The 17,334-nt window shown below is 37.0% G+C and overlaps 1 protein-coding gene across 1 annotated transcript; it reads left to right on the top strand.

The window, feature by feature from the left end:
* The first annotated feature begins 224 nt into the window (after positions 1-224).
* On the top strand, positions 225-16,644 carry LOC128618471 (CMP-N-acetylneuraminate-beta-galactosamide-alpha-2,3-sialyltransferase 1-like). Its single transcript, XM_053642084.1, has 8 exons — positions 225-432; positions 530-788; positions 8,234-8,424; positions 12,000-12,179; positions 12,302-12,347; positions 13,195-13,314; positions 14,349-14,525; positions 15,674-16,644. The coding sequence occupies exons 1-7, from the start codon at positions 338-340 to the stop codon at positions 14,514-14,516; spliced, it is 1,059 nt and encodes a 352-aa protein (XP_053498059.1). The 5' UTR covers positions 225-337; the 3' UTR covers positions 14,517-14,525; positions 15,674-16,644.
* Positions 16,645-17,334: the final 690 nt, after the last annotated feature.

Genomic DNA, 17,334 nt, shown 5'->3' with positions numbered 1-17,334 from the left:
TTTTTCAATGATGATCCATCTTTCACAGCAATGCAAACAGACAGCTTTTTGATGCCTTTCAACCAGCACAATAGATTGGATGTGCTCTTCGGTCATCCAGCTTTCAGGTTTACCTGCCTCCCCTGCACTACCCCCCCCCCCCCACTAACCCCCCCCCCCCCGCTCCCGTCTCCTCTCATCTCCTTCCCTCTTCTCCTCCTGTCCTATGGCATCATTGCGAAGGGTGCAAAGGGTCTGGGGCGTGCTCCATAAGCAGTAAAGTAGCAGAACACCTGAAAAGCCCTGACACTGGAAGGAAGGTTATTTCAGGGGCGCAGGTGGAGATTGCATAACAAACATGAATAAAGTTAATGAAAAATCAGGCTGCAGCGTGAAACACATCAACGCACTATTCCTCCCTGGCACAATCTGCAAAAGTCTCGTTTATTTTGGGTAAATATTTAATTTTATTTAATCTAATTTAATTCAAATCTATTTTATTTTATTTATTCTACTCTTTTATTTTGTTTTATTTATTAATTATTCCCAGCATCCGGACGACGAAATTCCAGGTTCGTGTCATTTACCTGGCCGTGTGGATGGTCTTCCTGCTTGTGTTCGTCCGAGTCGATTTCAGATTTAGTTTGGACGATTTCATCGATGTCACTGAGCGGGTGTGCGGGTGCACGAGCTGCATAATGGACCCACAGGAAGATCCGTGGTTCATGGAGCGCTACGACAGCCGGGTGCCAAAACTTATGAACAGGACCAACAGTAATATCAGCGCACTCACATATAACTGGTGGATGGTAAGTACGATAAAACATGTTATTTCCTAAAGTCTTTATTGGTACATTGTATTTCAACTCCACATCTTTATTTGATTATATTTAATATTAATACAAACACCACAAACAAATAACAACGAAATTAAATATAATTATTATATTAATAATGATCCAATCTATTCTGTTTTACTTTCACATTTTATCTTATTTGATATTTTTTTAAATGATCTTTATTGTTTTCATGATTGATTTACTTTCAACTATAAGCCTTCTATATGATCAACAGTCATTATAACACTGCAGTGTTTACTCTTTTTGCTTTTAAATTTTTTAGTGTTTACTCTTGTCGTTTATTTCTCTAAATTACTATGGCCTGAAGTTTATGTATGAAAAGTGGTATATAAGTAAAGAGTATTCCTCTTATTCTTATTATTTATTACTTTATGTAGTTATAATACAGCACCATTCATGCATTTGGAATGCGGCTTAATGTGATTTACATGGTGAAGTAAACAGTGGAAACAAAAAATACATAAAGTGAAAAATATCTTTAAAAATAAAGTACTATAGTAATACTGAACTAAATAAAAGCAGTGTTATTAAGGAAAAAATATCAGTAACAATAACAAACATTCAAATAATCTAAAATATATATAAAAAAAATTCAAAATGTGTGAAAATAGAATACAATAACATTAAGTACATAAAATAGTAATGTAGCACGCTAGTAAAAGTAAGGTAAAAAATAAAAACAGCTGAACAGATTATACATTAACCAAAAAAGATAAGTGATCCATCTGTGATCCATACAAACAAAATAAATCAATGCGATGTGTTTTTTTACTTTTCTTTCTTTCTTTCGATCAGGAAGAAGGAACTTTGTAAGAATTTGAGCAGGGAGATGTGGTTGAATATTTGTGAATGTGTGATAAGTTGTGAACTCTAATCAGATTTCAGTGTTTTTACACTGTAAAGACATTTATATGTCACATAAACCTGATAACTTGCTAGAATTATAAAAGGTCCAGCATGAGCATACACGCTGATTTAAACGTTAGACGAAGGGCAGAGATTTTAACAGTTGCATGAATAATTAACCATGGAGAGCTCCTTCAGTCCTTCCAAGGAATTCCTACACCCTGTGTTCTGTGAGAATATCTCACTGGTAATAACTTCATGAAACACCTTTAAATGTAGTGAAATAAAAAAAGGTAGTTTGTTGTTAATAGTAGCTAGCTAATTAGCCAACAACATATTTGGATTCTTTTAGTGTGCAGGAACGTATCAAATGTATTTACCTTTCCGAATAAACATTGTAAAATGTTACACACCCCAGAAACTTCATAGAAACAGTAGTAATTTTAATTAAGGAGACCTGACTCACTCGCCTCAGCATGGACTCTATATAATTATACATCGTTTGAAATGATTACTGAACAAAAATTCTTGACTAAAGGATTAAAACAGAAAAAAAATAACCTAATATACTCATGAAAAGGTAGGAGTCTGGATAAAACAAGCAAGCATTCACATAAACTATAGCAGGAAGTGGGGAAAAAAAGCCTTTCTACAGTGAATGAAAGAACAAGTGCTGGAAAGACAAGTGCTATTACCTGAAGTCATTTGGGTTCGAGATCAAAAGTAGTAGTCGTGTCATAGCTTGGGCTTGCATTGCTGCTTCTGGAACATTCTCACTAATCTTTACTGATGATGAATTCATGATGGTAGCAGCAGAATGAATTCAGAAGTTTGCAGGAACATTCTGTCTGACAATTTACAAAGAAATGCATCCAATCCAATGGGAAGAACTTCATCATGCAGGAAGATAATGATCCAAAACAAACTGCCACTTCAACAAAGGACTTCATCAGGGGGGGAAAGTGGAAGGTTTTAGACTGGCCAAGTCAATCAGCAGACCTTCACCCAACTGATCAGCATTTCACCTCCTGAAGAGGAGACTGAATGGAGAAATGGGTTGGTGTGATGAAGTGGAGTTACTTTTACTACCACAAAGATATTTTCATTAAACATCACATCCAAAAAGTGGGCAAAACCAGCAATTTTCAAATAATTACATTTATTTATTTATTTGTTTATTTATTTTTTGTTTAGTTATTTATTTATTGTTAAAATCTTTATCCATTTGTAGTTTTCACTAAACCAGCTTCACTACTTAAAGTGAAAAGAAGCTTTTCAATGCAGCTGGTAATGTGACACCCAAAGTTGCAAAGCAGGATAATGTAAAATGTGGCACAAATTCACAAAGACACTATAGTATACTATCCTTTTTCTTTAGATCCTCAAAGAGAAAAAGAAAATGTAATATGAACTATTTCTAGCTATTTCTGCTACCACTGTTCAACTCAACATTGCGTGAGTGTACCCCTATTGATGGAGCCTCTGTGACAGGCCATACCCTCAGTATGACTGAGTGAATACACTGTACTCATTCCCACAGCGTGATGCTCACGCACAATCCCTTCTCAGGGAACAGGATTACAGCAGGGAAAATAAGTATTGAACGCATCAACATTTTTTTCAGTAAATGTATTTCCACTGAGGTTATTGACATGAAATTGTCAGCAGACATCAGTATTAACTCGAGAAATCCAGAAATATAAATAATTCACAACATTAAAATTTCTAAATAAAGTTATGTGTAATAAAGTGGACTGACACATGGGGGGGAAAAATGGTTCTTCAAGGAAAGGAACGAGCTGAAATCCGTAAGTAATTATACCTCCTATCTGTGTAAATTAATATCAGCTGGGTTAGTAAATTGATGTTCTTTAAAAAGGCTTTTTGTACCAAGGTGTCACGCAAGAAACATCTCATGATGTGTAAAAGCAAAGAGCTCAAAAACATATTGATGGAATCGGATACAGACTTATTTCAGACAAATCCTCCAGTAAGCACCACTGGGTCCGTTATCCGCAAGCGGAAGCAACATCACTCCGTCATCAACCGGCCACGCACAGGAGCTCCTCACAAGATTTCTGACCAGGGAGTCAGAAGAATAGTCAGAAGAGTAGCCCAAGAGCCAAGGACCACTCAGAAAGAGCTCCAGAAACACTTGGAGGCAGCAGGTACCATCGTCACAGAGAAAACAATAGGCAATGCACTCCACTGCTCACACACAAGACTCCATTACTAAAGAAAAGGGATGTTGAAGCTCGTTTAAGGTTTGCTACAACTCATTTGGACAAGCCTATGAAATACTGGGAGAGTGTAATCTGGTCAGACGAGAACAAAACTGAACTTTTTGGCTGAGATACTACACACCATGTTTGGAGAAGAACTGGCACTGCACTTCTCCCTTTAAACACTACACCAACAGTGAAGTTTGGAGGTGAAGCATCATGGTGTGGGGCTGTTTTTCATTACATGGTACTGGCAGACTTCATATAACTGAAGGAACGATGAATGGAGCCCTTTACCGGGAGATTCTTGAGAAGAATCTGCTGGCATCCACCAGGATCCACCAAGCCCCTAGTAGAATGAGCCCTTATGCCCAGAGTCGTAGCGAGACCACGAGCCTCATAAGTGATATTGTTTCCGCTATCCAAGTAGAGATGCACTGCTTCAAGACAGCATCACCAGTAGTATTAACATGCACTTTCTGTCAAACTGTCAGAATGATTGATTTATGACCCTCTGTTTTCCCCTGACTGACAGTCCTGTAGGCGCACCTAATTTATGACTACTGGTAACCCTATAGATTTCAATGTGTGTGGGTGGGTGTGTGTGCTACTGGCCATTGTCTGTGTGTGTGACATGCGTTTTCTGGGTTTTGTTGATCAGAATGAGTTTGGTGTGAACTGTGCTTTTTACAGTTTTAATCCACACACAATGTATGCATTTTGTGGTATAAGTGAATGTGTTTCTGAAATTACTTTAGTGGTAAGTATTGTTCCATTTTAAGCATAAGCATGGTTTAGGCGATTATGGATAATGTAAATAAGGAAGTGTGTCAAATGGTTAGTTATGATACGTGTATGTATTAATGCGGTCGATCCATTTTGTGTGACTATGCTGTTAGAAAATACTAGACATGATGATTGAATGAGGTAGATGTATTAGAATTGTGGACATAAATGAACAGAATGTTGTTTATGAAATAATTGAAACATTTGTTGATCACATTGTTGAGAAAACACTGTGTGTAAAATTTCTACAGTCCCTTCATGCTGTATGATACTGTTGTTCTCTTTTACTGAAATAAAACCCAAAACACCGTCTGCGTTTATCTTTGTGGAGACTGAGGTGACAATATGTCCGAAGAAATGAAAAAAAATATTTATTACAAACCGTCTAAACAGGGTTCTTTAGGAGGTAAAAACATTTTAAAATACGATCATCTAAAAGAATCATGCGTTTTGTTTAAACTATAAACAAAATTTTCGGAAAATGGTTCGCCGGCGAGGATACTTACACACTACACAGAACTACCGCTAAATACATAAGATTTTGTCTGTGGTTTACCATCCCATATCCCCCTGGCTGACAGCTGAGTCATGCACATTTATGACCTCTGATAACACTGTTTGATTTGAATGTGTGATCTTTCTTGACAGTTGTCTGTCTGTTTGAGAAAGAGACGTTTTCTGGGGGTTTTGCTGACCAGAATGCTTACAAATGAGTTTATGTTAATGAATTAAGAGGAGAACCGTGTGTGCCAGTGCTTAAATAATAGTTAAGAAGTTGTGGATACAGAAGAAACTCTGCAACTATCTGTTACAATGTCTGCTCAGAGAACTCCTAATACTCCTAGAATACTGCACAATAATGTACATTTGGTATCTGGTGATTTTAGAATTAGGCCCCAACTGTCAAATATGTTTTGTGAGTGTCTTTGTCAGGCAAAGGGCACAATGGCATGGAAAGAGTATACAGGAGTAAGTGGGGTGATTTAATGCTTAGGAGTTCTACAATACTTCGACTTGGGAATATTCCAACATGACCCTCAGACAGGTATTATCTATGGTGTGTATATTATCTATATATCTATAATATATTTTATATATATATATATATATATATATATATATATATATATATATATATATATATATATATATATATATATATATATATATATATATAAATATAAAATGAGAGAGAGAGAGAGCGAGAGAGAGGGATCAGATCACCAGTCTGTCTTTACCCACTCCTGATCTGGAGTGAAAATTATTACTTTTAATTTCCTCCTATGGGTTTATGACAGTGAGCAGTCATATACATTCTATACCTTTTGGCTTATAAGCAGTCGAGTTATTTTTAAAGGTTCCAAAATAATTGAACAGTTAAGGCATATTTCCAACAGAACAGAATATTAGACATTTAATGTAAACTAGTGTAAAAAAAATTCTCTGAAATATTTCAGTGAAGTTATTTTTCCATATTAAATGCATTACATAGGAAAAGATAGTACAGTCTTTGTTGATAAGTTACAAACTCATACTTTATAATAATTTGTATAGAAGCATCTGAATGTTAGAATCTGGTAAATACAGTATATTTAGACGTAATAAAAGTTAATAAACAAATGAGGAAGAAATGACTTGTACACTACTGCTGCGGATATTAAGTCAAACCCTTTTGTTCAAACCTTGTCATGGAAAATCAATCTTTCCAGCCTAACAAAAATAACTTCAGAGATAGAGGGTTAGTAGATGTCAAAAAGTAATTAAAACTTTATTGAAACAACAAAGTGAGACAGTCTGCAGAAAGTCTGAATTATACACACACAAACATGTCTTTATATACTTTTCTGAAGCAGTAAAATTATCCCTGGGCAGGGCATTCACTTTTTCTTTCTAGAAACAAACCAATCTCCATCGCCTTAATGAATTATTCATATCTCTATGATACCTTACATTTGTGGTTCATATGTTGTCAGTTGAATTTTCTTAAAGCTTTTGTCAGGAGAGGGTTTTTACTTTGTCCCATAATTCACCCTTATACCTTAAAGACTTTTTAGCTCTTAGTCACAGCCTGGTATTCATCCTGGAAGTCTTATCTGGTATTGTAACATTGGTTTGCAATCTTAAAGGACTTTGCTTGGAAACACAGTTCTGGTGAATGTCTTATTGCTAATTTATTGCCAGAGTAAAGCTGCTTTAGACAAACACAATATTCTTCTCACTCAATCTACACAGGACATACAGAGATCCAGAGAAACACCTGCTGTGCAGTAAAACATACAAGTCTTCTAGTTCAGTAAACACTTAGAATATAACTTGATTAAAATGTGTGTTATGGTTTTAGATTATGCTTTAAAATAATAATTCTAAATGTTAGTTAAACATATTGATTGTACTTTATCAATATATTCTATAACTTCAGCATGATCTATAGAGTAGCAGAAACTTATGGCACCTTGTGAATACCATGTGAAGGATAAAGTTGACTAGTCATTTACAGTTGTATAGACCGGTCCTTGTGCAGGCTCACCTTCACACCAGCACTACCCCATTGGCCCGTCTTCTCCCATGGAATCCTATGAGAAAAGGCAAAAAGGAATATAAGATATATAAGACTATATTTGATAAAATATAAAACATTATAAGGAAAAAACATATTATTTACCAAGGTCTGCCATTCAGCCCTGTTATGTGTAAGAGCATTATCAGTATTGTACGGCAGTTGGGACAGTAGTTAGCTTTCACATGTCCGATGAAAAACAACTTTTTGAGTCATAGTACCAAACTACTGCAGAATATTTTCATGCTTATTTTTCAGCCCGAAGGACTGGCATTTATTTAATAAACAGATGGCACAGCCATGTACTTGGTCAGAGGATTTAGGAGTTTCTTTGAGAAAGGTTCATTGTTTTTGTTCTTTTATCATAGCTTCAGTTTGTATACTTACTTTGGTTAGAGACTTAAACTGTGTTATTAGGTGGTGACAGATTTGGTTAACAGGGATTGATGATGGGTGAAGATTAAGTTGGTATGCGTGTACAAAATAAAACTGTCTATATGTATATTTGTCTGCTATGTATCTGTTTAAACACTACTGTACTTTAATAGTGATATAAAAAGAGAGAGAGAGAGAGACACTGAATGTATCCATACTGAAAGAGACATCCTGCTGCTTATGACTAATTATACACATTAGCTTAGTCATGGAACCCCTTTCTACCTTTTCAAGTTCGTTATACGTGTTACTTTTCAAGCATCATGTTCAGACATTGCAAATCATTAGTCTGAAGGTTAAGGGCTCCTTAGATTTTTGCTTCTTCAGCATCAACAAAGTCTAAACAAAGACTAAACTCAGAAACAATATAACTGTCTGGTTGTGATCAGAATAGACTATTACCATTATGTTTTATATTATAATAGCATTCTAATAAACACTATTGACTATTCAAGTAAAGAGAACATTTGCTTTAGTAATAGAGATTATTTGTTTATGTGAACTTACAAATTTTATTCACTATGATCTACTCTTTCACATCTGTGCAGAGGCTCCAACCGTCCCGATCACTGAATCTCAGTGACGTCGTGGAACCTCTGTTCTCACTGTTTCGTGATGAGGAACACTACAGTGACTCTGGTCCTAACCGCTGTAGAACCTGCGCTGTGGTCGGCAACTCGGCCAACTTGATTAGATCCCATTATGGTGCTATGATAGATGCTCACGACTTTGTTTTCAGGTAATATCATTATCTATCTATCTATCTATCTATCTATTGCTGTGAAAAAGGATTTCTTCTGTTTTTGTATATATCTCATACTAAATAGTTTTAGATTTTCAAATGAAATACAACATAAAACAAAGGCAACCCGAGTAAACACAGAATAGTTTTTTTTTATTATTGAAGCAAAGAAAAAAGTTATCCAACACCTATCACCCATGTGAAAACTAAGTATCTTAGATTTTGTTTTAATTTCTGAAACAATGTACTATGAGACACACAAAAACAGAATCAGAAGCACAGTACTGTACATTCAGTGGGGGAAATAAATATTGAACGAGTCAACATTTTCTTTCAGTAATTATATTTCCAATGAGGTTATTCACATGGAATTTTCACCAGACATCAGTATTAACTCAAGAAATCTGGAAATATAAAGAACTCACAACATTAAAGTCCATAAATAAAGTTTTTTGTAATAAAGTGGAATGACACTGGGAAAAAGCATTGAACATGCTAAGTAAAAGCAGTTCTCCAAGGTAAGGCAAGGAACCAGCTGAAATCTGTAAGTAATTATACCCCCTATCTGTGTAAATTAATATCAGCTGGGTTAGTAAATTGATGGTCTATAAAAAGGCTTTTGTTACCAAGGTGTCTCACAAGAAGCATCTCATGATGGGTAAATGCAAAGAGCTCTCCCAAGACCTTCAGAACCTTATTGTTGCAAAACATATTGATGGAATTGGATACAGACGTATTTCAAAACTTCTCAATCCTCCAGTAAACACCTAGCCGACAAAGCACAGGAGCTCCTCACAAGATCTCTGACCAGGGAGTCAGAAGAATAGTCAGAAGAGTAGCCCAAGAGCCAAGGACCACTCGAAAAGAGCTCCAGAAACACTTGGAGGCAGCAGGTGTCATCATCACAGAGAAAACAATAGGCAATGCACTCCACTGCTCACGCTCACCCACAAGACTCCATTACTAAAGAAAAGGCATGTCGAAGCTCGTTTAAAGTTTACTACAACTCATTTGGACAAGCCTATGAAATACTGGGAGAGTGCAGTCTGGTCAGACGAGAGACAAATTGAACTTTTTGTCTGTCATACTACACACCATGTTTGGAGAAGAAATGTCACTGCACATCACCCTAAAAACACTACACCAACAGTGAAGTTTGGAGGTGAGGCATCATGGTGTGGGGCTGTTTTTCATCACATGGTACTGGCAGACTTCATATAACTGAAGGAACGATGAATGGAGCCCTTTACCGGGAGATTCTTGGAAAGAATCTGCTGGCATCCACCAGGATGATGAAGATGAGACATGGGTGGACTTCCAGCAGGACAACGATCCAAAACATACAGCAAAGGAAACTCTCAATTGGTTTCAGAGAAAATAAATCAAGGTGTTAGAATGGCCCAGTCAATCACCTGACTCGAATCCAACTGAACAAGATTTAAACACAATATGTTTAGAAGAACGGACCAAAATCACACCTGAATACTGCGGCCCATTAATTTCTTCATACAGGAAGCGTCTTGAAGCTGTCATTACAAACAACTGCTTCCCCACTAAGTATTAAATACATTTCAGTTAACGTGTTCAAGACTTTTTTCCCCCGTGTCATTCCTCTTTATTACACATAACTTTATTTATGGACTTTAATGTTGTGAGTTCTTTATATTTCCGGATTTCTTGAGTTAATACTGAAGTCTGGTGTAAATTTCATGTGAATAACCTCACTGGAAATATATTTACTGAAAAAAATGTGTAAAAAACAAAAAAAATCATTTTCCAGGTTAATACTGATAAGTTAAATACTTATTTCCCTCACTGTATGTTCAGAGAGGCTGCTACATACCGCAACACCACAGACTTGGAGGAATACACAGCATTATTGACTGGCTACATCAGGAAGTGCATAGATCATAGATGATGTGACTTCCTACAAGACCATGATCTCACATGCAAACCGCTGTGCATTTTCCTCTTGATTAATAAAACCGATTGTAGCTGCACCACGTGCCTCTTCTCATTCATATGATGTAAGAAGTGGCAGAGTGAGCAGAGAACCATACACCCAAAAATGGCATCATTCAATCCGTCAGACAACTTTACATTCAACAAGCCAGAGGAACAGCCGTCATGGCGGCAGCGTTCTGTGAGATAAAGGACGGCAACCAAGCTCCTGGAAGTGGACGGGATTGTCTAAGTGATTTACATGATGGGAAATGAGGCAGAAAACATTTTTTTTTTAATCATTTGTTTTCAATGAGAGAGAGAGAGAGAGAGAGAGAGAGAGAGAGAGAGAGAGAGAATGATTACAATACTGTTTTGAAGACAATTAGATGACTACATTGTACCACAGACCAACATCATACACAAGAGGGCACAGTTTCACCAGCAAATTCAAAGGCAGAGACAATTATTCATGCCTTGTATAAGTTATCAGAAAACAGAGACTTTGGCACCAACAGAAATGAGAACATCAGAGACAGACTTGTTGTTGGTATTAGAGATAAGGACCTTTTAAAAAAAAAATTGCATCTGATTAAATTCCTCACACTGGATGTTGCGGTACAAATGATACAGTAAGACAAGCAGAGGAGGTTCCTCACCAGGCCAGTCAGCAGGGGACCCCCATGTGCAGCGTTCAGGAAGTAGAGTATCCCAGACAACAGACGCAAAGAAGCTGCTATAGGCCCGAGTACAACAGAGATCGCCATCCCGGAAAATCAAAGAATAACAGTGAAGATAAGTGCAACCGATGTGGTAAAACAAAACAAAGACAGAGAGGGATGCCCTGCTTTAGGTGCAGAATGTAGGAAATCTCTGAAAAAAAAGCCACTGGAAATATGTAAAACTAAATTAGTTCATGCAGTCATGCAGGAAAAAAGAGAGTCCGACTCATTTTACCTCAGATCCGTACATCAGACCGTGAAAAGCAGCACAGAAATATGGACTGTCAATCTGAGAAACAAGAACTGAGCAAGCCAAGCCCAGGGGGACAGGTAAATTGCATGGGGCAGTTTCAAACTTGCATAACATACAAGGCAAAACAATACGACCTCACCATATACATCGTAAATGGCCTGACAGTAAATAATCTTCTCAGCACATGGGCCGGTCAATCCTAAGCTCAGTTTACTGGCTGTATGGTGTATCACTTGTTTCCTCTTAACTCAAAAGCATGCTGGTAGATGGACTGGTTACTCTAAATTGCCCCTAAGCATGAATGTTGGTGTCAGTGTATGTGAATGCGTGGTGCCCTGCTAAGGACTGACCCCCTCTTATTTCAAGTATCCTCTGAACAGCCTAAGGGTCCACTGCAACCCTGACCAAAGTCCTTACTAAAGATGAATGAGTGATTATTAGGACTCATAGTTGGCATTATAAACAGGATGTAGCTGGGATGTAGTTGGCATCATCAACAGGATCCATCTTCAGGAACCACCTGACTCTGGTCAGGATTGCAGTGGACCCAGAGTCTGTCCCATGTAACTTATGTGAATTCACCTTCAATTCTTTTCGTGGGCCTATCCATGTTTCTGTACATTGGCATGAAACCTTGTCTAACCTTCATATCACAGGATGAATCATGGTCCAACCCAAGGCTATGAGAGGGATGTTGGGTTAAAGACCACACACAGGGCAATTTATCCAGAGAGCGCTGTAGACTTGGACAACTCCACCCATCTAGTCCTGCTGCCTTTTAAAGTTTTGGATCTGCAGTGGCTCATTAGTGTTTTCACCACCAAAAACATTACACGGTGAGAGTACATGGACATCATCTCAAGCTAGAAGTATAGAAATGGCGTTTTTTTTCTTTTCTTGTAAATCACATTCAGATTGTCTTTGATATTTCATGTTGTATTTTCCTTGTTGTTTTTAGTACATATCGTGCAGTGAAACCTACAATAAACGCGAACAAAGATAAGGTAACACAATCTTCAACATTAACTCTACTTTCTCTATAATACAGTATCCATAAAGGTTTGACCAAACTCTGCTCTGAATTCACTTAGATACTTGGGGGTTACTTGGTAACTCTTTCTCCACCAATCCTGAGTTCAATGGGGTGTGTAGCTGATGATACACGGTGCATCTCATTAAATAATGATTAAAACACTCCATCCTGTGCTGTTACGGGAAAATAATGAATGATGTGGTGGTGTGTTTGAGCAGAGTTACTGTTACTCTGAAGGTCATTATTTTCCTATAATAGCATGCCACAAAGTGTTTTATTCCACTTATACCACAATAATATTTTATTTGACATTTATAACATTTATCCATTTATAGTTGCATTCAAAACAGGTTAGATCACTTACATCTGCTATGTCCTGAAGACTTTCCTGTGTTGGGAAATGTAAAGTTAGAGCTTCACCTCTGTTACAAAGCGCTGACATTGAAGACTCCTTCCATAAAATGTTGCATACATGTCTCCTCAGAGTAAACTTCAGCATATCAATGGCTACACACATGTTTTTAATCTGTTTATGTGACGCATCCTCCATACAAGTTCCTGTGAATGAAAAGTTACTATAGATGATAACGTATTAATGAAGGCAGTAATCTCAAAGAGATGCTTAGATTTAGGTACTGAAAAGCCCCACCTCCTTTACTGGGAGTGATAGGTTCCTTCTGGGACTGATCTGCTGTAGCGATAGTGCTACACTGTGTGTCAGTTACACCCCATCTGTACTAGATCATGTGACCTTTCAAAAAAGTTTACTTTGATCGGATCTATCCAGATTAAAGGGTTCATCCACATTGTTTTTAAAGGTGATGATCATTAATCCTGAGTTTATAAGATACGTCTACGAAAGATGGTTGATGAAAAACGGGAAATATCCATCCACTGGCTTCATCATACTCATGTTGGCCGTGCACATCTGTGACCAGGTGAAAACACTATATTTAATATTATAAGTAAAATGATCATCTTGTGGTAAACTTCTGCACAATGCAACTGTAAGGGAAATGTAGCAGTATTGTAGTATTATGATAAACACATGAAAGACAACACATTAAAGGGTTGTATTGGGCCATGGTTATAATAAATTAAGAAACTATGTTGTGTTCCCAGGATTGGTTCAATAATCTCAGCCACTGTTGCATCTGGTGCATGATAAATATTGCAGTAAATAAATTCTCAGTAGCAGTAACAAGGATTTTACATAGAACATAATAACCAACTATTTACAGTATACCACATACTTTTCCAGTTAAGTCATAAAGGGTTTTTAAGGGGATACAGGATAATTATGTGTTCGTAGTGTACACAAAACAAAGCTGTCTAGTAGGAAAGCACAGTGGTAAAGTTCTACACAAAATCTTTAAGGGTTCCTCTAGAGGGACAACTGATGAACCTTTTAAAGGTTCTAATATTTTACCCCATTTTCTCGCAATATGGGCATTTGCCAATTCCTGTCCACTAGCTAGATCTCCCTGTACTATAGTATGGCAGTATGCAATTTGGGACATACCCATATATTTATGACAGCTTGCCAAATTCCATTCATTCATGTTCAGTAAAGACTTTATCCTGGTCAGGGTCGTGGCAGATTCAGAGTCTGTCCCAGGAACACTAGGTGCAAGGTGGGAATACACCCTGGATGTGATGCCACTCCCAAAATTCCAACCTAACTAAAAAGTTTCCCTATAGCTAACCCACTTCTTATGCAAAGTGACAAATTAATTCCTTCATTTGTTTACCAAAGAAAAAATATTAAGTGGCACTCCTACTGCAGTTGTGGAAATGACAGGACTTGTTCATTCTGCAAGTGAAGGAAAACTAGCAGGCAGAAGTTAGCATTATATAGTACACATGTTACACTTTACCATATGAAGTAGTCCAATTTCAAATGTCCCCTTTAAAACAAAATGATCTGTAGACATGTTTGTAGTCTCACTCTTCACCTCTCTCTCTATGACAGGTGAATGTATTTGGATTTGGGGCCAGTGCAAATGGACGATGGTACCATTACTTTGACCACTGGCATCGTCAGTCCATTCATGCAGGTGTACACAGAGGGGGAGTTGAATATGATGTCATCCTGAAACTTGAGCAGCAACAGAGGATCAAAATGTATAAAGGATGGTGATAGAGTCAGGTAAAATTATAAATTTCTCCTTTGCTATTTGATCAAAATACACTTTTTTGCACTGAGGACCTAGTGTTGTATGTTGATAATTAAGTAAAAGTAAAGACTCATGTATTAGTTAAAGAAAACTACTAGAGTAGTTGTATATTTTTGTACACAAGTACAAGAAGAAAGAACATTTGTGCCCCCAGAAAGATAGAAAAGAAATGTTTTTACCTGTTGTTTTACCAAAAACGCTTCATTACAAACTAAACAAAACTCCAGTGTGCTAGGTCCTTGTTCTAAACAATAATACACTTCTCATTATTTCTGTCAAACCAAAGGCTATTTTGAACAATGCCATTTTGTTTTGTGCTTTAGCAAAAATGGCAGAGATATTAGTCATTTAGGCCTGGACAAAATGACGTTAAAATCCAATTTTATTATATATAAAGCCCGAGATGATGTAGATTGTACTCAAGCTATCCATACAGCTAGCTGAACACTAGCTGAACTAATTCAGTAAACAGCGTACTAGCTGCTACTTGATTTAGTCAAAATTCACTGTTTGTGAGTTTCTGATGTTATTTAAGGACACTTAATCCATCTTCCATCGTCACTAACACAAGGCAGCTAACAAGTTGGCTAAGTCTGAACCTTGAGTCAGATCTTTGAGTTGACTCTTTGAATAGAATCTATGAATCAGACCTTTAAGTCAGATCGGATTCGGCTCTTTGAGTCAGATATTTGAGTTGAGCCTTTGAGTCTTTCAGTTGGTTCTTTGTGTCTTATCTTTGAGGCTTTTGTCCTGAATGTCTGAGGACATTTCTTATTAGCAATAAGACAAAAACAGAAATAATCAAGTACAGCAGAAATATTCAGTAAACTGACTTAAGTATAGTCACAAGGATGGACTGACCCGTCCAAGGTTTAAACATTTATCCTGCATGTACAGTACTACTGATCTCTTTCCATTTTATAGCATTGCAACTGTAACATTTACTTTCCCAATATTAAAACCTGAACTCTACAGTACCTTTGTCTTTTTCTCCATAATGATCACTATGATTATTATTGATTGAAACAGAGCCCCAGTGTCACATCCCATGCCTGGGGATCCTCCAGGTGCGTGTTGGAAAAGCCACTAATTCTCTTGTTTTTGTTTTTACCCCCCACAGATGATGCCTTTTTGAAAGACACTTTTTAAGCGTGAGTCATATCGGCTCAGTCTTTCATGGTATTGCTGAGTAACAGAGCTTCATTTAAACTCAGTGGCTCTCGACAGCACACGCTTCTGTACAGATAACGGTTTCCTTTCTCTAATACACTTAATCCAATTCATTATTTCATTATCAAGCCCTTCATTATCTGGATCTGGTGGGATTGGACACTAAATACGATATATACAGTACATTGGGAATGTAAATCAGCAACATGTTTACTTTTTCTAGATTTATATCGTGCAAAAAGATAAGCTGCGTATGTGTACAGTACACGGATGCACATTGTACAGTAGGTATACAGTTGCAGACTGTTACGCACTATTTGTCTAATTTATTAAGTATTTAAACCATGTATTTCTGTAAAATATTATTATTGACTACACAATGTGTAAAGTGCAGCATTATGTTTCATCCTGTGATTGATCAATAATAATTAAATCTCACATTTCTTGGAAAAACTTGGCAAAATGTTCCTGTGTCCATTGTTGCCAGGCGTGTGCACGTCTTCCTGCAGCAGCTATTTATTGTTTAAAGTATTAGAGCTGAAGTCAGCTTTCTCTATTGTATCTATTGTGGAGTACATAAAAGGATTTATTTGCACCTGTGGCCTTATTGACGGAGTTGATCTCAGCACCTTCTCCAGTATTGGACAGTTCCAGAATTATTGGCACCCTTGATTTTAATAAAATAAACAGTTGGAGAAGCAGGAACTTGCCTAGAACTAAAAGCATCTGGCAAACTAACTGCACCCTTCTGACTGATTCAGATGTGCTCCACTTACAAAAGAGTCAGAAAACAATGGATTTGAGACATGGTGGCAACTGGACGACTTTATACATCTCAATGCTATCTAGTGAAGAACAGGTTGAAGTGAAAGGTGCTGGATTGTTTATATTGCCGTTCCTTGTAATAGATCACTCACCCAAATGAACCCATGACTTTTTGTCTCAATTTAATGAACTTCTTCAGGCTTCTCCTCTCTAATCTATCTAATCTATCTTGTCCTGATGAAATTGTCTTACAAAAATCTACCCAAGAGTCACCAAAGCATTTTAGTACTATTGAATATTGAAAATCCGTAACGAAAACCTTGTGCCTAATTGTACTACTTTTGATATAAAGATACTTTTGATACATAATAAAAAATGTTAATTAAAACTATGAAAAAAAATAAAAATGAACAATCAGTATCAGTTACTCCAGTGCTTTACTGGACCTACAGTCTTCCCTCTGGTAATCATAAAAATCCAACTTTCATAAAAATTTATTTTAAAATGTCTATACACTGTATGTGTCATGGCCCCCAGGTGCAATCCACCTTTGGCCACTAGAGGGCACCTTGACTGTCCTTGTACAACTTCTTCCCCTGTTGTCTCCCTCCATTTCCTGTCTCAACCATCCTCATGTGTTTGTCATGTTCCCTGATTGATTAGTGCCCTATTTAAATTGCTTGTTTTTCTTCTTTGTCACTGGAGCGTTAATTCAAGTCAGGTCATAATCTAGAATTCCGCTCGGAGGATAGAAAAAGTCTCTGTAAAAATTAAACCAAGATAAAGCATGTCAGTTTTTTTTTTCAAGCTCTAATGTGGAAAGGTTTTTTTTTACACAATTTATTT

This window comes from Ictalurus furcatus, chromosome 14, assembly GCF_023375685.1.
Source record: "Ictalurus furcatus strain D&B chromosome 14, Billie_1.0, whole genome shotgun sequence".
Lineage (NCBI taxonomy): Eukaryota > Metazoa > Chordata > Actinopteri > Siluriformes > Ictaluridae > Ictalurus > Ictalurus furcatus.
This window is presented reverse-complemented; position numbering and strand designations above follow the sequence as displayed.